Source organism: Lepidochelys kempii, chromosome 1, assembly GCF_965140285.1.
Source record: "Lepidochelys kempii isolate rLepKem1 chromosome 1, rLepKem1.hap1, whole genome shotgun sequence".
Classification (NCBI taxonomy): Eukaryota; Metazoa; Chordata; order Testudines; family Cheloniidae; genus Lepidochelys; species Lepidochelys kempii.
In genome coordinates, this window is record NC_136380.1 from 323,538,013 (window position 1) to 323,561,329 (window position 23,317).

The window sequence follows — 23,317 nt, forward strand, 5'->3', positions numbered from 1 at the left end:
GAATCCATGAGTGTTTGTACCAGCAAGATGGTGGTTGTGGACATCTCTCATGACTGAGATCAATTTCCTCAGAGACCTATGGAAAAGAGCCTCTATAGGAATGGAGTGGAGAGCCTCAGGACAGATATTTGAGAGATGAAGATAAGATCTTTATCAGAATCCTCCTTTTCCAAGTCACTGTGAAGCAGTGGAGCAGCAGAAGAAATTTGAGGTACAACCATCAGTACCAGCCAGGTGTATGGGAATCTGGAGATCCTAGGTACAGAGAACAGATCAGAACTGAGCAATGACTGAGTCAGGTGTCTCGGAAACAGCCAGGTCTAGCAGAAAATGAAACTCCTGCAGTACCAAGAGCCGTGTCGGTACCATATCCATGGCCTGCACCAAAGTGATAATGGCAGAGGGAGTTGACGGTACTATAAATCTCAAACACTCTGAGGGGAGACCTCCAGAAGAAGCCCGATTGAGCATCTTCGGTACTGGGTGAGAAGAGGCAGTGCTCTTTTTGCTGCCTTGATCCATTGACAGTACCAGCTGACCTCTCAGAACCTGGGACTTCATAGTCTTTAGGCTTGATCATGCCCTCAGTACCTGAGGAACCAGCAGTCTCGCAAGTACCAGACTGGAGAGCAGTGGGTGCTGAAGGGGCTGGAGTCATCGAAGGCAGTGACTTTCTTTTGAGGTAGATTCCCTATCTGGATAACTTGAGGGACAGATTTTGGGAGTCTTATGAGAGGAATCTTGGGTATTCCTCTTAGATATCCTTGAGGAGTGCAGTTTGGAGACAGTGGAGGCAGCGGACTTATTCAAAGACCAGCCAACAGGGGTTGGTCCCCTGGCTAGGGTCAGAGGCCAGGCAGAGTGAGCTCTCCATCATGAAGAGTTGAAGTTTGAGCTTCACATTTTTTCTGGCTTTACATTTTAAATACCAGACAGAAGTTGCATTTTTGGGAAATATGAGAGTCCTGAAGCAACAGATGTACCAGGATTGCCTTCTGGCATGACAGGCAAGGTCACCAGGATTGCCTTCTGGCATGACAGACAATGTTTGAAACCAGGAAAACCAGGCATGCCTTTCCAGTAAAGTAAAAACTCCCAGGGGGGAGTAACTGTCTAAAAAAAAATCCAATAACTTTTTAAACTACTACAGTTAAAACTACTACTAAGAACAACTATAATTAACTACTTAAAGAGCTAAGGGGACACAGTTGAGGTAAAACTCAGTGCAGACAACTGCTAAGGTTCCATCTCAGGTGAGTGGTTGAGAAGGAACTGAGGATAGTTTGCTTGCACTATGCGATATGTGGGCCAAATGGACACTGCTATGCAAAAATCAATGATCAAAGGAGCATGGGTGCAAGTGCACCCAGAGTAGAGCACCTATAGGGACATTATTCAAAGAAGCAACTAATCACAGTCCTCTTTATACCAACCTTCTATATATTGAAGATTTATCATGACCCCCCCAACCAGACATTCTCTTCTCTAGAATAAACACGCCCAGTTCTTTCAACTATTCCTCGAAGGCAGGGGTTCTCAAACTTCATTGCACCGCAACCCCCTTCTGACAACAAAAATTACCACATGACCCCAGAAGGGGGGACTGAAGCCTGAGCCCTACCGCTGCACCTCCCCACCCGGGGGCAGGGGTGTCAAAGCCAAAGCCCAAGGGGTTCAGCCCCAGGCAGGGGGCCTGTAACCGAGCCCTGCCGCCCAGGGCTGAAGCCTTTGGGCTATGGCCTGGGCCTCGGGCTTCGTCTCCAGTCCCCAGCAACTCTAAGCCAGCCCTGGTGACCCCATTAAAATGGCGTCGCAACTCACTTTGTGGTCCTGACCCACAGTTTGAGAATTGCTGCTCTAAGGTCATGTTTTCTAAGCCTCTTATTTTGTTGCTCCTCTCTGGACTCTCTCCAATTTGTCCACATCTTTTTTAAAGTGGTGCCGAAAACAGGACACAGTACTCCAGCTTAGGCCTCACCACTGCAGAGTAGAGCAAAACAACTACCTCCTTTGTCTTACGTACAACACTCCTGTAAGTACATCTCAGAATGACATATAGACTTTTTCGCAACAATATCATACTGTTGGTTTTACAACCCACTATAACCCTCAGATTATTTTTCTGCAGTACTACTGCCGAGCCAGTTATTCACCATTTTAATTTTTTCTTCCTTTGCTTCCTAAGTATAGTACTTTGCATTTATTTTTACTGAATTTCATCTTACTGATTTCAGACCAATTTTCTAAATTATCAAAGTAATTTTGAATTCTAATCCTGTCCTCTAAAGTGCTTTCAACCTCTCCCAGCTTGGAGCCATCCACAGATTTTATAAGCATACACTTATGGCATGATTTCTTCTTGACAAATCCATATTGGCTCTTACTTATTACCTTATTTTCTAGGTTGAATAAAATTATTCAATAGTTTATTCCAGTATCTTTCCAAGTATCGAAGTTAGACTGAACCGTCTGTAATTCCCTGGGTGCTCATTTTCCCCTATTTTGAACATAGGTAATATGTTTGCACTTCTCCAACTTTCTGGGACCTCATCGATCCTCCAAGAGTTCTCAAAAATAATAGCTAATGGTTCAGAGATCGGTTTGGCTAGTTCCTTAAGTATACTGCAGCAAAGTTCATCAGGTCCCACCGTCTTGAAGAGATCCGATTTATCCAAACATTCTTTAACCTATTATTTCACTATTCTGCCCAGAAATCCCCTCTCCCTTGTGGTTAATATTGTGTTAAACATCTGGTCACAATTAACCTTTTAAGTGAAGCCTGAAGCAAAAAAGGCATTAACGCACTTCAGCCTTTGCTGTGTCATTCATTATTTGCTTCCTTCCCTGTTAAGTAATAGGCTTAACTTCACTTTGTCTTTCTTTTACTTCTATTGCTAAGAGTGCCAACAAGCGTACAGTACTACACGTAAGTGATGTTGACATCTGTCCCCTAGAAAATGAACTGAGACCACTAACTTATTTAGAGCAGGGCAATGAACAGTTGTAAGGTAGTAACGTATTTCAGTCATTACCACCTGAGATGATTCCAACTGCTGATACAACAATGAAATGTTCTTCTTCCCACTTAGAATCTGGAGGCACCCAGGCACCATACTTAAGAACTCGAGTATATGACTACTGTAAAGTACCAGTAGGCCAAATCGGAGAAGTAAAACCATTAATAATTGAGACAAAAACTGTTAGTGATCTAGTCTCCTCCCCCCTTTCCCCTTCACAAATAGCCTTTGGAAACCTGGCTAGCCTGCTCCATATTTTTTAAAAATAAAGTTGGTTTTATTTACGGTGGAGGGAAGTATGGGACACCCATCTTTGTTCTTTAAATGGAATTAACCATTTTTAAATATAACACAGGATATATAAATACAAAGAGTTCAAAATAAAGTGACCCTGAGTCTTTCGGCTTTTTTTTCTGCACATTTCAGAGCTGGACTTCTTTTGCATAGCAATCAATCAACTAATCATAATTTTTCCCTTTTTTTTTTTTGCCATGACAAACAAACCACCACACTTAATTAAAAAATTAAAAACAAAAACATACATTAAAAAAAAAAAACCACCACCTTACCTCTCTCCATTCTTTGCTTCCAATACCTTGTGTATACAAAACACATACTGTGGAAAGAAGAAATGCTCTGTCATTTTCATAATTTCTTTTAACATTCTTACATTAAATGAATCTGTTTTAGGAAGTCTTACATTGCTGTTGCAATTACTAGCTAGGACAATCAAATATCAAATCCTTGCACTCAGTTCCTAATAGTCCTATGCTTGGAGCCCTCCTATGGAGACAATATGGACAATGAGCCTGGAAATAGAATGGCTCTAAAGTGGGCTGTGATACTTACTGCTTGACTTTTAGCAAGTCACTTGACAATCCTTAGATGCAACACTGCGTAAAAGCAAGATTTCACTAAAATCAGATTGAAATATTGGTCTAACTATAAGTACTCTAAAAAATACACTGTCTTCAGGAGATGAGAATTAAAAGAGAAACAAATAGGGACCCATATAGGAAAGAGAGAGAAAATAGGGTGGGAGAGATAAAACTTCCTGAGCCTTTTTTCCTTAGACCTGCTCCAAATATACAAAAGAAAGATATAATATGTTGTATATCGATACACTTTTTAACTAAATTCCCACAAACAAAAATTTTGTTTAAAGCCAGTAATTGTTGCCAAAGTGACACATCCACCCAGTACAAGCCTTAAAAAAGGAAACGCCATAATAAAGTACATTTATGAGCTGTCACTAAATGCCCATACAGAATATTTTCACTTTTAGCAACAGACTTCATGCCACTGCCTCCTCCCAAAAAAAGAACTCCCTTTGTTTCCAACAGATATAATTTTTTTATTAAATATTATTATCATCATCTGACTCTCCAGCTCCATCTCAGGAGCTGAGAGCAGGAAAACTCAATCCTGGAGGTACAAGAATCGGGAGTTCTCTGCACTTCTGTAATACAGTTAATAGCAGCAGTTATCCAATACATGTATAAAATTGATTAGGGCAATCACTCATTCACATCCAACAGCCTTTACAGGTTAATGTTTGTTCACTACACATGAATCTTGAACCACGTGTAAGCCAGCAACCAAAAAGGCAACCTAACACAGTACCACTCCGCCTTCTGAATAATGCTGATCTAGATCTGCCCTAAATGGTTTTCTGACAGATTATTCTCCTGCTTCAATACATTTTTAATCTCTAATTTAAAAAAAAAAATGCTTTGGGTTGCAGTCTTTAGCAACAAAGGGTAAGGGCCCAATTCAATTCTGTAGCAGGGTGCTGGTGCAAAAGCGCCTAATTAGCCCCTGCCCAGTCAGCTCCAATCAGCGGAAACATATTGGGGCTCATGGAAAAGGCCTGATGGTGGCCTGAGGATTGGCAAGACCTGCTGGCCTGACAAGCCACGGGCTACAAAGGCTGGGAGGCAGCCAGTTAGGGAGGGGACTGGAGGCCTCCTAGCTGAAGGCTGGTTCTGCCTGTAAAGGAGGAGATTAATCCTGTAAAGTTGTATATAGACAGACACTGGTGGTGGGATAACCTTTAGTGAATAAAGACACGGTGTTGCACAACCCTGAAGCTTCTGAGTCTGAGTGGAGCAGCAAGCAGGCCCTAGGAAGAGGGGCGGATTGTGGACCCTGTTACATACTTCCATTGGAGTTAAAGAGAATCACCCTACTGACTTCAGTGGAAACAGGGTCAAGCCTGAAACTGGATTTTCTTTCTCCTCTAAAAGATACTTTGCTCCATACCTAATTTGCACTAGTCTGCAGTTAACAGAATGAAGGTAAGACAGTCCCAGGAGCACAGAAGACAACCCACCCATATTGATCCTGCACTGGCAGGCTAAAATGGGAAGTTGGGACTAGTTTATACCAAATGGCAGAAAAACAATAAAACCAAAGCCAAATAATACCAAGCCAAGATTATCATAGTCTATAGAGGATGAAGTTGATATTAAGGAAGTGTGTGGGGGGTATGATTTTTTTTTAATTACATTGAAATCATCACATTGTGTACCATGATTTTTATTATACTAACCATCTTCCTCTATCCTCCTTCCATCTTATTCTTGTACTCAGACTGTAGGTCTTGTCTTAATTTAGACTATAAAGTCTTCATGACAAGGAATGTGTCAATTTGTGTATGTTTATAATAGTGCCCAAAACAATGGTGCCCCTGAGCTAATAAATAAATAATAATAGATAATAAAGAGGTTACTTACCAATAACTAATGTTTGTGTGTTGCCTCTGTGTATTCACAATTGTGAGATATGGCACCTTTAGAGTCAAGCAAAGGAAAGGCCTTGAAAAGCCACCTCCAGTACAGCTGCCTGAGAGATCTCATACAAAGGTGTCAACCCCTTACTCTATATAAGGAGAAGTGTGCATACACAGACAGCCTCAGTTCCTTCTCCCTAACTGCCAGTCCTAATGTTCTAAGAACTCGGAGGTAGAGAGTAAGGTTGGCAGGTACTGGGACTACACCCAAGCAACTTTTGAAGAACAACAGCTATTGGTAAGTAACTTCTCTTTAAGGGCCTCTTTATATTTCCATTTATGGGAAATTAGCAAGCAGTGTTCTGCCAGGAGAACATGGGTACGGAGTTCTTGGCTAAATATAGATATAGCAAAGTTGTGCTACATAATATTGTTATACATCTAGCATAATGTTTGCTCTGACCAACCTGATCTTCCTAGAACTATGGGTATCAGAGAAATTTGAGGGAAGGCATATAGAAGCAGTTAGCTCTAGTCCAGCAGAAACACATCCAAGTGGAATCTTTGGTCTGTGTGTGCTCTTGTGCAGTATACATAGCACTTAGTGTTTTGCTCAGACACAAAGAGGTCTATTACTGGCCCCATCTATGAAATAATATGTTGGCCTCCACTGGTATCAAGGACCACTTGGCTTGATCCTGAGACCCCTTACTGAGAGACAATGTATAGACATAGTTCTCCCCAGCAAGGTGAAGAGCTACTAGGGAGATTTGGTTTGGGATACAAATTTTTTCTTTTTTTAAATAAAAAAAAAATGCACCACTTTTCTTGCTTCTGCTGTTAAGGCCTGCGAATACACTCCTCCCTGCTTGTTGATTTAATAAATGTCCATGGTATTGTCTGAAAGCACCTATACTACATGAAGATACAGAGACAGGGCCCTTTGAGTATGGCCCTTTGGCCCACCATACTACGCTGAGCTCCAGTGCATGGATATGGAGTCTGGATTGCTAGGTGTTCCACAGTCCATGTATTTGGAAATCATGATCATGTACACCCCTGCATGGACTGCAAGCTTCAGTTGTGACCACGATAGTGGGGAAAGGTGAAGCAAAAGATATCCCACTGGAGGATGTTATCCCTGTTCTTCCACCAGCAAAGCTGTTCAAGGACTTGAGGAGGGATGGTCAGTCTTCTTTGAACGTGGTGTACATTTAGTATGTATTCGCCTACCATCCAGAGCTTCAAGGATCTCATGTTCAGACAATCATATGGTGAGGTGTAGGTTGTTATGGCAATCAGGCTTAGTAGTTTCAAGAATAATTGTGTGGTCTGCATCAGTTGTTCCCTGAGAATTGCCAGGGAGTCTTGACTTTTGGGAAAACTCTTTTGCAGGAAAGGAACTGGCACAAATAGAGTCCAGGATTACTCTGACGAAGATGATCCTTTTTGTGGGATGAAGTGAGTATTTCCGACCTGAGATTAAACAATCCCAAAGACTGCAAGAGATTACCCATATATTGGATTGCTTTGTGAAATCCTGTTGGGAGCTGAACCTTAGAATCCAATTGTAAAGGTATGGTTAGATAAAAATCCCTTGTGTCTGAGATGTGCAGTAACCATCACAAGGCACTAGGTTAAGACTTGTAGAGCCATGAATTAACTGAAAAAAAAAAAAGCCGCTAAACTGATAGTATTTTATTCCGCCACCCCTCAAAAACCCTCAGATACTTGAAGCAAGTGTGTTTGACTGGCACAAGGGCAAAAATCATGTAAACTGAGAGCTGCAAACCAATATCCCTGGGATAGGTAAGACAATGTCCTGCAGAATAAGCATCCTGAATTTAAATGTTCTCCTAAACCTGTTGAAGTTTAGGAAGTCAAGAATGGATCTAAAAACTTTGGAATCAGGAAATAGTGGAAATACAATCCTTTCCCTCACTGTTCCTGTAGAAACACCTGTATGGCTTCCCTTATTGAGAAAGGAATCCACTTCTTCCAATAGGACTCTGAGACAGGTCTGTGAAGGAGGAGGAAGAAGAAGGGACAATGGTGAGGTGGCCAGGTGCAGAACTGGATAGAGTACCCAATGCAGATAACATTCAGTACTCAGTAATCAAAGTAATAATGCACTAGGCATTGGAGAAGGAGGAGGAGAGTGAGTCCAAAGGAAGGACATAAAGAAGGAAGGATTGGAGAGGTAATGTAAATTGATACATGACTCTGAACTGCACCTTCAAAATTGTTTTTTAGAAGCTGATACTGAAGGCTATGGGGATATGTGGCAAGGAATACTTGCTCTTCTGTTGCTCAAATGATTTGCCAATAACAGGATTAGGAGGCAGCTGATACTGCCTCTGGGAAGGAATCCCTTGGTGTTGTGAGGAAGCCTGTCTTTAGAAGTAGAATGCTGGGTAGAAAGTAAGTTGAAAAAGGACTATTATTTCCAAGGATGGTGCAGTGGCTTTAGTAGCCTTGGTCTTCTCCACCGCCTCACCACTTTGGTCATGAGAGGCTAGTGCCCTCAAAAGCGAGGTCTTCAGTTTTCTCTTGGGATTCAGCTGTGAGAGCCACCTGTAAGGATCTCAAGCAAGAATACCTCACAAGAGCCACTCCTGGGGCCACTGTTCTTGTACTCATGACAGAGGCATCATACAGCAATCCTAGTGCCAATCTGACCTTTGGTGAAGAGGGTCCTGGTACTTCCCTCTGGTCCTCAGGCAAAAAGTCCAGGATGGGGCTCTTGGCATCCCATGAGACAATCATAATGGGACATAATGATTTAAGAAGTGGCTTCTTGAAGACCTAGTGAGCTGAAGTAGACTTTCCTGCCAGAAGTGCTCAGCTTACATTGTTCTATGTCAGAAGGGGCAGAATGAGAAGCCTTGTTGCTCCTAACTCTTTCCTATGCTGCAGATACCCCTATAGAGTTTGACAGTAAGTACATGTGATTCATAAGCCCACTGGCACCAGGGCAAAGAATTCACAGTTCTTTACCAATAATTTTGTCTCGGACTTGACAAACTCACTTCACCTAATACATCACTTTCATTATATTTATCCATGAAGGATACACCATGAGGAGGTGTCTCTACTGCAACCTTGTGACTTATCAATACGCAATCATGAGGTGTGTGTCCAAGGAATGATGTAACCATATTGAAAATTATCCCCTTATGGTCATGGTGTGAAAGTGAGTCACCAGGGAATCATGTATCTCAGTGAGGGCTCATTGAAGTGGGAGGAAGTAGTCCCCCTCCCTGGCTAACTGATTATGTAATGCATTGATGAATGTCCAACATGCCAACAACACAGAAAAGTGTCAATGGAAAACCATCAAAGAAACTATAACCACTGAAACCACTTGCAGTAAAAAGGAACATTATGACAGACGGGGATCACCCTTTCTACGAACAGAGACGCAAAAGACTGGTTTAGTTAGTATATCACCAGGTGGAGAAAGACACTCTAGATCTATTAACTGAGGAGACCTCTTATTCAGCACGGGTGTTTTATGAAAGATTGGATCCTGTTTCCCGAGAAGCAAGCGAGCTCCGCAACAGATTAAACTGGGGGAGGGGAGAAATCCGATTTTATTAGATAGCTAAGGTAACAAATAATGGAGTAATGTAACTAATAAGTGTAGGCCCTAGTTTGCGTTTTATGTGGGCTTTTTAATTGTAACCATTTGTTTGCATCACTCTTGTTTCTAGTGGAACCTCTGTATTTTCTTAAAACACAGTTGTTTTATTATAAAAGCACATACATGCTGTGTGTTATACAGGAGCACCAACTTAAGATAAAACTGAGAAACTGGGATACACTGCTCCTTTGGGAAAAGAGGATTTGGGATTTCTGTGAGTAGCAGGTGTCAGGGGCTGGAAATCACAAGAGAACACTTCAGTGGGACTCAGGGACTGTCATGCCTCTCATTTATCTACGAGGCAAAGACAGGGCTGGCACAGCTCAGAGGAGAGTGCTTGAGTGGCTGAAAGGCTGGTGGTTTTAGGGAGCTAAGACCAAACCATCACAGACCAGACTCCCTCTCACTTGAGAGGAGGGGTAACAAGGTAACTCACAGTTCCAGGTACTCCAAGAACCATTACAGTACAGTAATATAAATGAATGTCCTTCCACTGGTATAGGATATATCCTGTATACTCTCAGATACAGGTGGAGATGAAAAGTGGGAGAGAGATAAAATCTTGGTTGGGTTGAAGAGAGCAGACCTAATAGGTATAACCAGCCTCTCCATGCAGGGCTTTGGAGCTGTGCTCTGGCTCCGCTCCAGCTCCAGGCAAAAACCTGCAGCTCCACTGCTCCGGAGCTGCTCCGCACTCCAGCTCCGGGCTCTGCTCCAAAGCCCTGTCTCCATAATCTGCATCTCTAAAATGTCAAAAAAGGGGATCCAAGGTCTACATTTGGAGACAGAGAATAATTGTCATTCTTCCCTGTGATTCCTGAAAACTATCTTTTTTTCACCATTTTGTTTCAGGATCCAGCTTAGACATAACAGGGTTATGAATGTCCATTATCTGCAATGTCTACAACTTCGAAGTGCATAGCTTTGTCACACACAATGCTACAACTATAGCAAACAGGAGAAGAAATCTAGAAGAAGATAATGAAAGGTCCCTGAAACTTATAAAATATGGGTGCAGATGCATCTTTTAGCTGAAGGCTTAAGGTAACTCCAGGAAAGAAAATCCTACTGAAATTGCAAAGTGGTTGTTTTGAAAGTATTTGGCTTCAGCTTCACTGAGAAAGTAAGATGATCCAAACTAATTCTCATCCAAGATGTACCATAGAATTTAGCGGGTGACAGTTCTGATCTATTTATTAACATCTGGCCCATTCGGAAGACATTTTGGGAAGAAAATTGTAACAAAACAGATGGAACTATCACAGGCGAAGTAGTCACCATTGGAATAAAGAAAAATGTAGAAGATATGCTGAATATACTGAAACCTATTTCCACAGCCTTGAACAAACTGCAGAAAGACTGCAGCTGCATTGCTGATGTTGTTGAAATATTGAAAGAACTTTAAGAGACATTGAAGAAATATCCTACAACAAAGTTAAATTACTGGCAGGAAAGAAGTGCACGGAGCAAGCAGTGTTATGATATGAGTCATAATATATTTCAGGGCTGGAGGTGAACCATTCAAGCAGTACATATTTGCTGATGATGTTTTAAAGTCACACTACTGAACTGGTAGAAGTCACGAGCTAAGCACCTGGAACCAGAGAGTTTATCTAAGTGCTAAACCAACTTTTAACAGCAGTAGCCTCTTCTGCTGGCACATAGAGAGAATATTTTCTTCATTTAGACAAATTCATTCATAGTTGAGAAATCGATTGGGAGTTCTAAAAATAGGAAAAACTTGTCTCTCTCTCTTCCAGTCTATGAATAAAAATGAGGATGGAGGGGATGAGATCTATTAGTTTTAAAAGTTTGAAGGATAGCCTAAGTAACCTAAGAGACTGTTGTCTCATTGTCAAGAAACTTAAGCAAGTAGGAACTTAAGCTCCAGTCACTTTCACTAGACATATTTGAAAATTTTCCCAGGCTGACCTGAAAATCTGTTTAATTCACTGACTGCAGCTATCCCTCTGTTCCTTTAATAAGTCATTTAGTTGTAAATGTGAAAAATGTTTTGATAAGAGACGTTTATGTATCCAAAACATTTTAGGTTGTTTTAATAACTATATATTGTATACCCTCTTTTGTTTATTCAATTAAATTCCAGTTACTATCCTAATGCAGCTAGACAACTCACTTTTTGCTCATGATTTATCTAATAAGCAATATTCACCATCTACTAACATACTAAAATGTACAATTAATAAGAATCTGAAAATACTTAGCTATATAATCGCTTAATTAAATGTATAGGGTTACAGCGTACCCTCCTAGATAGCAAAAAGATGTACCAAATCTAGTGTAAAGGCTCTATTTAGTTGTAATTCAACCAATGAGAATGCACCTTTCTTTAGAAAAGAAATTAAATACAAAAGGAAAAGTTGATTAAAATCATGAATTGAAATTAATCCACTATGCCTTCTTGTCTTGGCAAGACAAGAACTATCAGAAATGATTAAAGATCATAATTCAGAGGAGTACTTTCCCAGGCATTAAAAAAAAAAAAAAAAAAAAAAAAACCACTAGCCAAATATATGAAGTCAACTTTCTACAAATTTTTACTTTAAAAAGTTGCAAGTCACAATTAATTATAACCTGGTTATCATACATAATTATAACATCAAAATTAATTGATGGGTTGGATTTGTGGACATGAGAAATCATTAGAATACCAGGTAACTATATTCAGAATCATCTAGAAAAATCTACCATGATATTATTGAGATTGAGACATTCTCCTAACAAATGACTTCTCTGCTGGGGAACTGTACATTCAAATTCTGTTTAATTAGCATGAGCGGAGACAGCCATGTCACATAACATTTCTAATTTTCTTGGTATTATGCATATAACCTTTTTGCCCAAGCTGTGGCTGCCACTTGAGTAAAGCGCTCTCTGAATTTATGAGGTGGAAAAGAATCTATGGCTTTAAGTTTGAGGGATGTGTGAACTTATCCACCTCAATAGTGAGACTTCTGCTTTGACAATAAGAATATTATAAGAAACAGTTTGGCTTTCTGAATTGTTTAGTCATATATATTATAAAAATAAAAATACTTACTACTCTTTTGACATCAAATTTGTGAATTTTTTTCCCTTGTCAGAAGCTAAATTTAGTTATATTGAAGGAATGTTATCTATTCTGATAATTGTAGAAGATGGTATTTTGTGGAGTGGGAGGGGTCTCTCCTCAAGGATATTTTATCATTTGAACTGTACAATACTGAGATTATATTGCTACAACTTCAGAACTTGAGCTCTTTTTGAGGTTACCATCACTAAAAAGGAAACTTTGTAGAAGTGGTCAATGATGTCAACTCCAGAGATTCAAACACCAAAACAAAAATTTCAGTGTTGAACATCCTTGTACTTTGCAAAGGCCCAGTGAGAGTTGCTGCTTATGGAAGTCTTAAAATGTAAGAATGAGAATAAAACATGTTTTGCACTCTTGTAATCTGAAAGCAAATACATGGAAAGTCTGACCTGTAGGAAGTACAAAACATGAGTAATGCTGGCCTTCTTCACAGAGGTTCTCCCTTTCCAATGCATGAGTGCTTGAATTTGAGAAAAACTGATAGTATGACCTTCAATAACATGTTTTCTTAAGGCCCAAATTTTAATCAGTTGCCCATTGTCGTCATTTGCTACCCTTTCAGTCTCCATCATGTCAGAGAAAGCTTTCCTGGTTCCAGATGTACAAAGGGCCCTTGAATCAGATATCTGAGGACGGGAAGTTATAGGAAGAGCAGAATGCATATTTAAGTCGGAGAACAAAGGGAATCTTGTTCAGCTGGGAGTTGGGGGAGGGCTCCAAGAATGCCTACTGATCTATTCATATTGTTTTAGATTCTTTTAGCCAGAAGTAGATGTGGCATATGTAAAGGAGACTTTTCACTTGTTGTACAGTGCCACTAGACCAGTGATTTTCAACATGTGGTCCCCGGACCCTGAGGCTTCACATACTATGTCTAAAATTTCCAAAGGGGTCTGGCACCTCTATTTGAAATTTGTTAGGGGTCTGCAAATGAAAAGGTTGAAAACCACTGATCTAGAGCTAATTGTCCCTTGTCCTTTACAACTGCAGAAGCCAGCTCTGACTTTAGCATTTCCTTTGGCCTCAAAATCTGGCCACTATTACTTGAAATACTAAACTGCGAAGGCTTCATCCCTCCCAGTCTACCTGGTACAGACTTAATAAACTCAGATATTCAAGATGTTCATTTGTCCTTTGACCAGGCTCAGAAAGATATATGTTCTTTTCTGTTCATATGTACTGATATACAGGTTCTTTGTAAAGATATCATCTCTTCCCATCTTGGTAGTTCACATTCACCTGTTATCAAGTTCCTCATCATTACCACGTTAATCTTACTCTTGATCTTGTCTAGCATTCTGAGCATAGTGGATAGTTAATGTGCCTTTTTTAAGAGTACCTATTGATGTAGCTTCAACTTGAGGTAAACTTATTTGAGGAACATATTTTTCAAACAAATTCATGTCCAACAGAATTGTTCTTTTTGGTTTACTGGACACTGATCAGCTGAGGACCTGAATGACCATTATTCAAATTTGCAACTTTGGCATCCAGGTTACATGGGGAAAAGGTGGCCACAGAAAGGAGAAACTTCTGCAGAATCGTCATACGGAATAAGACACACTCAATGCATATACCATCTTTACCTTTAGCTTCATGGGGGTTGGGGGAACAAACTTTAGCATTATCAAGCAAGAATTAAGACCTATTGAATGGCTGTCATGATCCTCACGTATATCTCCTCCGAGATGGAAGCTTTTCTTCTGGTGGTTTAAAGTTGCATCCAGGTGTGGTCACCAGTATAGGTCACAAAGGCAATTTTTTCCCTGGTGTATTCTGGGCTGTTGGTGGGTTGTGTTTGCCTTTTTTTTGTTGTTGTTGTTGAAGTCTCTTTTCTCTGAAGCATCAGAGATGGCCACAGCTGGAGATGGGATACTGGAGGAGGTGGGCTGGTAGTTTGAGGTGGAACCAAGAGTTCTCTTTCTCAGGTCCTTGGCTGGTCAGTTCTTGCTCAGATGCTCACGGTCTAACTTCCCTATATGGGGTAGGGAAAGAATTTTCCCCAAGTCAGACTGACCATGACCTTGAGGTTCTCTTCCCGCACTGTCCTCTGCAGCATGGGGTGCACGTCACATGCTACCATCGTCTGGGCTTAATCTCACCTGATCAATGCCCCTGCCATTGCAAAGGCCTCAGGTATTGGTGCACCACAGTCACTCCTGTTTTTCGTCTGTGGCACACAATAGTTAAGTCTCCAGAGTGCTGTAATACTTAAGTCTAATTCTGGTTGTTGGGTTTAGTGTGTGGCTGCCTGGGTGATGTTAGTGGCCTGTGATATAGAGGAGGTCAAACTAGTCTTACACTCGGACTCTAAGATACTAGAACTTTTGAGTTGGAATTTAGTAATTTCCCCACACACAGTCTCAGGGTGATCTGGGATTGAGGCTCAGCCCTCCCTGTGACCGGTATAACCTGCCTTCCTAGATCAAGGGATTGAACGTAGGGATTATGGGACAAGGAAGAAGCATGTGGCTAAACCAGGCCTATTGAGAGATAAAAGGGCAACCTATGGTCATTCCTGGGAAGCTTCCATTAAAGACCAAGCTGAACATACAGAAAGACACCATGGGATGAAAAACAGAGTAGTTTGTTACTGGGGAGACATGTCAATTATTTAGGTACTGAGGGAAGGAACCCATAGTAGAGGTTTCAGAGTAGCAGCTGTGTTAGTCTGTATTCGCAAAAAGGAGTACTTGTGGCACCTTAGAGACTAACAAATTTATTTGAGCATAAGCTTTCGTGAGCTACAGCTCACTTCATCGGATGCATACAGTGGAAAATACAGTGGGGAGATTTATATACATAGAGAACATGAAACAACGGGTGCTACCATACAGACTGTAACAAGAGTGATCACTTAAGGTGAGTTATTACCAGCAGGAGAGCGGGGGGGGGGGGGGGGGGAGGGGCGTGACCTTTTGTAGTGATAATCAAGGTGGGCCATTTCCAGCAGTTGACAAGAACGTCTGAGGAACAGTGGGGGGGATAAACATGGGGAAATAGTTTTACTTTGTGTAATGATCCATCCACTCCCAGTCTCTATTCAAGCCTAAGTTAATTGTATCCAGTTTGCAAATTAATTCCAATTCAGCAGTCTCTCACTGGAGTCTGGTTTTGAAGTTTTTTTTGTTGAAGAATTGCCACTTTTAGGTCTGTAATCGAGTGACCAGAGAGATTGAAGGGTTCTCCAACTGGTTTTTGAATGTTATAATTCTTGATGTCTGATTTGTGACCATTTATTCTTTTACGTAGAGACTGTCCAGTTTGACCAATGTACATGGCAGAGGGGCATTGCTGGCACATGATGGCATATATCACATTGTTGGATGTGCAGGTGAACGAGCCTCTGATAGTGTGGATGATGTGATTAGGCCCTATGATGGTGTCCTCTGAATAGATATGTGGGCACAGTTGGCAACGGGCTTTGTTGCAAGGATAGGTTCCTGGGTTAGTGGTTCTGTTGTGTGGTTGCTGGTGAGTATTTGCTTCAGGTTGGGGGGCTGTCTGTAAGCAAGGACTGGCCTGTCTCCCAAGATCTGTGAGAGTGATTGGTTGTCCTTCAGGATAGGTTGTAGATCCTTGATGATGTGTTGGAGAGGTTTTAGTTGGGGGCTGAAGGTGATGGCTAGTGGCGTTCTGTTATTTTCTTTGGGTGAATGTGGGTTCCCCCTATGCTGCCATCTTGTGAAGTGATATAGCCACTCCTGCCAGCATCAAGGGACTGACTGGCGCCCAGAAAAAACGAGAAGCTGATCTCAGGAGAAGGGATACAGATTGTTGTGTGCAGAGGACAGACCCTGAGAGGAAGGGCTATGCCCAACAAAGAGTCTGGGATGGAATCTTTGGGTTCTGTTTCAGTTTGGACTTTAATAGACTCCAGAAGAAGTCATGACTTGGATGGAGGGCTAAGTTGCTTCAGCAACCTAGTCATGCTAGAAACTGGTGGGAAACTATCTGACAGGAAGGCAAACTAAGGCAGAAGCAGAGCTTGAAGCTAGACCAAGTGTGAAGATTCAGTACATGTTTGTAGGTATCTATATCAGCTACAAACTGCATTTTGTTTTGTTAGCATTCTTTTGACTGTAAGACCATGCTGTGTCTTCCTGGTTCTCTTTTTACCTCCATCTTGGATGATAATTCCAAGGGGTATAGATACAATACAAACAGTACTAATCAATAAAGTGTCATAACCACTGAATGACTTTGCTCTGGCAATTAAATGGGTATGCTAAAGAGTGTGGCCAAAGTTGCAAGAAACCAAAATTTTTCCAGTCAGGACTCAGGGTGGACTGTAATCAAGCAACAGATCACCTGATGGTGGACCTTAAATCACTTGATGGGGCCTTAAGAGATGGACAAGGAGGGTCAAATGAAAGGAGGATAGAAGTTTTTAAAAGGACAAGGTCTACCCTGAGCAGCAGCTTCCCCATCCAGAATAATGAGCATCTGGATGATAATGAGTCGAAAGAATAGTAAATATGGCAGGCGACCAGCTTGGCTTAATGGTGAAATCCTAGCGGATCTTAAACATAAAAAAGAAGCTTACAAGAAGTGGAAGGTTGGACATATGACCAGGGAAGAGTATAAAAATATTGCTCGGGCATGTAGGAATGTTATCAGGAGGGCCAAATCGCACCTGGAGCTGCAGCTAGCCAGAGATGTCAAGAGTAACAAGAAGGGTTTCTTCAGGTATGTTGGCAACAAGAAGAAAGCCAAGGAATGTGTGGGCCCCTTACTGAATGAGGGAGGCAACCTAGTGACAGAGGATGTGGAAAAAGCTAATGTACTCAATGCTTTTTTTGCCTCTGTTTTCACTAACAAGGTCAGCTCCCAGACTGCTGCGCTGGGCATCACAAAATGCGGAAGAGATGGCCAGCCCTCTGTGGAGATAGAGGCGGTTAGGGACTATTTAGAAAAGCTGGACGTGCACAAGTCCATGGGGCCGGACGAGTTGCATCCGAGAGTGCTGAAGGAATTGGCGGCTGTGATTGCAGAGCCACTGGCCATTATCTTTGAAAACTCGTGGCGAACCGGGGAAGTCCCGGATGACTGGAAAAAGGCTAATGTAGTGCCAATCTTTAAAAAAGGGAAGAAGGAAGATCCTGGGAACTACAGGCCAGTCAGCCCCACCTCAGTCCCTGGAAAAATCATGGAGCAGGTCCTCAAAGAATCAATCAATCCTGAAGCACTTGCATGAGAGGAAAGTGATCAGGAACAGCCAGCATGGATTCACCAAGGGAAGGTCATGCCTGACTAATCTAATCGCCTTTTATGATGAGATTACTGGTTCTGTGGATGAAGGGAAAGCAGTGGATGTATTGTTTCTTGACTTTAGCAAAGCTTTTGACACGGTCTCCCACAGTATTCTTGTCAGCAAGTTAAGGAAGTATGGGCTGGATGAATGCACTATAAGGTGGGTAGAAAGCTGGCTAAATTGTCGGGCTCAACGGGTAGTGATCAATGGCTCCATGTCTAGTTGGCAGCCGGTATCAAGTGGAGTGCCCCAAGGGTCGGTCCTGGGGCCGGTTTTATTCAATATCTTCATAAATGATCTGGAGGATGGTGTGGATTGCACTCTCAGCAAATTTGCGGATGATACTAAACTGGGAGGAGTGGTAGATACGCTGGAGGGGAGGGATAGGATACAGAAGGACCTAGACCAATTGGAAGATTGGGCCAAAAGGAATCTGATGAGGTTCAATAAGGATAAGTGCAGGGTCCTGCACTTAGGACGGAAGAACCCAATGCACCGCTACAGACTAGGGACCGAATGGCTAGGCAGCAGTTCTGCGGAAAAGGACCTAGGGGTGACAGTGGACGAGAAGCTGGATATGAGTCAGCAGTGTGCCCTTGTTGCCAAGAAGGCCAATGGCATTTTGGGATATATAAGTAGGGGCATAGCGAGCAGATCGAGGGACGTGATCGTTCCCCTCTATTCGACATTGGTGAGGCCTCATCTGGAGTACTGTGTCCAGTTTTGGGCCCCACACTACAAGAAGGATGTGGATAAATTGGAGAGAGTCCAGCGAAGGGCAACAAAAATGATTAGGGGACTGGAACACATGAGTTATGAGGAGAGGCTGAGGGAGCTGGGATTGTTTAGCCTGCAGAAGAGAAGAATGAGGGGGGATTTGATAGCTGCTTTCAACTACCTGAAAGGGGGTTCCAAAGAGGATGGCTCTAGACTGTTCTCAGTGGTAGCAGATGACAGAACAAGGAGTAATGGTCTCAAGTTGCAGTGGGGGAGGTTTAGATTGGATATTAGGAAAAACTTTTTCACTAAGAGGGTGGTGAAACACTGGAATGCGTTACCTAGGGAGGTGGTAGAATCTCCTTCCTTAGAGGTTTTTAAGGTCAGGCTTGACAAAGCCCTGGCTGGGATGATTTAACTGGGAATTGGTCCTGCTTTGAGCAGGGGGTTGGACTAGATGACCTTCTGGGGTCCCTTCCAACCCTGATATTCTATGATTCTATGATTCTAAGATGGCCAGACCAGCCAGGAGGAAGGAAGGGAGCAGAGTCCTGTGGAACTGAAAAGAGACTGACCAAATCCCAAACAATGATCAAGAGTGTTGAAGAACCTTAGCCAGGGGTCTTACACAAATGTAGTCAATATAATAAAACTGCTTGCATCTCTTGTAATTTTTCCATGAATAAAGTATATTCAGTTTAGAAATCCCTTTGCAAAGTCTCTGTATTACTTGCTTCAACTCTCCCATGTTCCTGAAGGATTAAGCTATCAACTGGATTACCCATGGGATTGAAGGTCTGTTTGATTGGGAAGACTTGGGAGGGTTCAACACCAGTCCTGGAGTCCAGGTCAGCTGGAACACAGGGTCCTATTTCCTAGAAGTAGTACCAGAAAAAAGTCTATGTATGAGTCTGTGGCTGGAGTCTGCCCAGAGCCAGAAGAGCTCAGAAGCACATGGATGCACCAGTTGAATCAGTCCAAACAGCTGCCCGGTGAGGAGGAGCTCAGCCAGGACTGTAACACCAGGTAATTCCTATTATACTCACAAATTACAACAAAGCCACAGGACTGAAGTTTATCATTGCCTCAGTATTGAGAGCTCTTTTCTCCCTCAAAGAGGCTTTTCAGGAAATGATAGAAATGCACTCCTTTTGGAATTAGGGATGCAATGAAAACTACTAAGATTTTCATAAATATTTGAGGTGTTGCCAGTCTAGATAGGAAAGCCTTCTATTGGAAACGCTCCTTTTCATAAGTGATCTGGAGGAATCCCCTGCGGCAATGTCTGGAAGGAATTTGAAGAAACACTATCCTGAGATCTGTCAGTGTGTGCTAGTGATCACAGATCTCTCTGTCCCTTTCTCCTCCAAGACCAATACCTTCTACCCCATCCCTTCCAACCTGTCCTCATCCCAATCTTATCTCTTCTCCACCCTGACTCCTCATCCCAGTCTCCACTCATCTAATCCTCTCCCCTCCCCCAAGCTCCCCCCCTCTCCAACCAGTCCCAGTTTCTCTCTCTCTCTCACACACACACACACACACACACACACACCTTGCTCCAATATGCTCCTCTCTCCCAGATCCAGTTCTTGCCCCTCCTGCATTTGAGTCAGGCAATCATCTTCTCCACCCTGCCTGGGACCAGCAGGGGGAGCATTGAGAGCACAGGGAGAATCTCCCTGCTGTCAGTTCTCGTGCCTGTTGTCACTCCTCTGCAGTTGATGCTACAGAAAGTCCTTCTTATCTCTGTAGCTCTAAGAAGTCTCTGAGCAAGTACAAACTATAAACCTCTGAGAAATCTCAACCTGGCCAAATTTGGGAGAATACTCAGGAGGATAGCAAAAGGCAGATTTGTCTTTTCTCAGGTGTGGGTTCAAAGTCCTTGGAGGCACCAAATTGCTGCAGAAGACATAGTTAGGGGCTTTTAAATAGACTAAGATTAACAATGAACATTAGAATAGACAAGATTAAGTAATAAGAAATTAGATACACAAGCAAGAGGAGCAGGCAGGAATAAAATATTTTCTAAAGTTACACACTATCATAAAAATATACAGAAAACTACTGGAACTAACAATACATGTCCCTATCATACATCTCAGAATGGAAAACAAAGAAGTTGCTTGTTATCTCAAACATATCTATGTTCTGAGTTCCCTATCCAATAAAGACCTGAAGCACTTGCCCCCAAACAAGGACCAACTGTTATGGCAATTAGGCCCAAAATCCACATCATCATCAGAACATCTGCTGGAGCCAGCAGATGATCTGCTTGATTCATAAACGCTAATCCCAACCTAAAGTAGGAAGGCTTGGAATTGAACTTCAATAGCATATAGTGAGTTTATTCCCCCTAGTCTACTCGATTATATAGAACACTCCTAGGCACAACTCAGCTAAAAAACCTTACCTCCTACTGTGCATGTCTGTAGATATCCTAAGGAAGGAATCTATTGACTTTGTATATCCTACCTACTCTTGCCTACCTGTAGAAACAGTATGTTTTGGTGAAGTGGAAATTAGAGATACTGCTGGTGTTTGAGATGCATCCCTATAGGCATGCAAGGGACTACAATATGCCACGCACAGAGCCAGTCTCTCGCTGGGTTGAATTTGGGGTACTGTGGATGCAATTCGACAGTATTGGCCTCTGGGAGCTATCCCACAGTGCTCCATTGTGACCGCTCTGGACAGCGCTCTCAACTCAGATGCACTGGCCAGGTAGACAGGAAAAGCCCCAGGGACTTTTGAATTTCATTTCCTGTTTGGCCAGCGTGGCAAGCTGATCAGCACATGTGACCATGGAGTCCCAGAATTGCAAAAGAGCTCCAGCGTGGACTGAATGGGAGGTACTGAATCCATGCAGGCAGAATTCTGTTCCAAAAGACGAAATGCCAGTTTATTTGCCAAAATCTCCAAGGGCATGATGGACAGAGGCTACAACAGGGACACTCAGCAGTGCCGTGTGAAAGTTAAGGAGCTGAGGCAAACCTACCAAAAAACAAAGGATGCAAATGGTTCCTCTGGGTCAGAGCCCCATACACGCTGCTTCTAAGAGCTGCATGCAATTCTAGGGGGGGCCCCTACCACTACCCCACCACTGTCCGTGGACACCTGCAAGGGGGGAGTCTCATGCAATAGGGATGAGGATTTTGTGGAGGAGGAGGACAACGACGTGGTTGAGGATAGCGCACAGCAGGCAAGTGGAGAATCCCTTCTCCCCAGCAGCCAGGAAGCGTTCATCACCCTGGAGCCAATATCCTCCCAACCCTCCCAGGGCGGACTCCTGGACCATGAAGCTGGAGAAAGGTACACTCACCAGAGGTGCTTTGTAAATATAATACAGGGTTTAAAAGCAAGCATGTTTAATGATTAATTTGCCCTGAAGACTTGGGATGCATTTGCGGCCAGTATAGCTACTGGAAAAGTCTGTTAACGTGTCTGGGGATGGAGCGGAAATCCTCCAGGGACATCCCCATGAAGCTCTCCTGGAGGTACTCTAAAAGCCTTTGCCACATGGTGTGGGGAGGCCCACTCATGCTGAGCTGTTTGCGTTTGGCTGAGAGGGATCTTCCCTGAAACTAGCCACAGAGGGGGGTGGTGATGCACATGTGCCATGTAATGTGAATCGCTTGATTCAGTGTGAAATAGCCTTCCCTTTGTTCTCTAAAATGTATCTTTTTAAATACTACTCTCCCTTTATTTTCCTCCCGCAGCTGCAAATGTTTCTACGCTCCCCCATCATCTCCGTCCCAGAGGCTAGCGCAGATTAGAAGGCAAAAAAAAAAAAAGCAGTCGCAATGACATGTTCTCAAAGCTCATGCAGGCCTCCCGCACTGAAAGAGCTCAGTAGAATGCGTGGAGGCAAACAATGGCAGAATCCAGGAAAGCGTTAAATGAACACGATGAGAGGAGGGAGGATGCAATGCTGAGCCTAATGGGGGAGCAAATTGACATGCTCAAGCATCTGGTGAAGCTGCAGAAAAGGCAGCAGGAGCACAGACCGCCACTGCAGCCCCTCTGTAACCGCCTGCCCTCCCCGACAAGTTCCATATCCTCCTCACCCAGATGCCCAAGAACATGGGGGGGGGGGAAGGCTACAGGCACCCAGCCACTCTACCCCAGAGGATTGCACAAGTTTTGAACTGTAGTGTGGCCTTGTCCTTCCCTCCTCCACCACCCCACCCGGGCTACCTTGCGAGTTTTCCCCCCCGTGTTTGATGAATTAATAAAGAATGCATGATTTTGAAACAATGACGACTCTATTGTCTCTGAAAGCAGTGATCGAAGGGGGGAGGTCGGTTGGCTTACAGGGAAGTAGAGTCAACCAAAGGGGTTGGGTTTTCATCAAGGAGAAACAAACAGAACTGTCACACCGTAGCCTGGCCAGTCATGAAACCCATTTTCAAAGCTTCTCTGATGTGCAGAGCGCCCAGCTGTGCTCTTCTGATCGCCCTAGGGTCTGGCTATGTGTAATCAACCGCTAGGCAATTTGCCTCAACCTCCCACCCTGCCATAAACGTCTCCCCCTTACTCACACAGACATTGTGGAGCACACAGCAAGCAGCAATAACAGTGGGAATATTGGTTTTGCTGAGGTCTAACCTAATCAGTAAACTGCGCCAGAGAGCTTTTAAAAAGTCCAAAGGCACATTCTACACCATTCTGCACTTGCTCAGCCTGTAGTTGAACAACTCCTTATTACTGTCCAGGGTGCCTGTGTATGGCTTCATGAGCCATGGCATTAAGGGGTAGGCTGGGTCCCCAAGGATAACTATAGGCATTTCAACATCCCCATCGGTAATTTTCTGGTCTGGGATGCAAGTTCCTTCCTGCAGCTGTTCAAACAGACCAGAGT

The 23,317-nt window shown here is 42.9% G+C and overlaps 1 protein-coding gene across 11 annotated transcripts in view; it reads right to left on the reverse strand.

Moving 5' to 3' along the window:
* Nucleotides 1-23,317, reverse strand: part of CPNE8 (copine 8) — a 296,005-nt gene that overhangs the window by 244,093 nt on the left and 28,595 nt on the right. For 10 of the 11 annotated variants that reach the window (XR_012156821.2, XM_073328405.1, XM_073328394.2 and 7 more), the window contains exon 3: nucleotides 3,587-3,633. Coding sequence is in view for 9 of the 11 variants with exons in the window: in XM_073328405.1 (XP_073184506.1) it covers nucleotides 3,587-3,633 (47 nt within the window). In the remaining 2 variants the exon portion in view is untranslated. Of the gene's footprint in view, nucleotides 1-3,586; nucleotides 3,634-20,011; nucleotides 21,612-23,317 lie in introns of those variants that run through there. The other variant, XM_073328395.2, reaches the window with a different exon arrangement.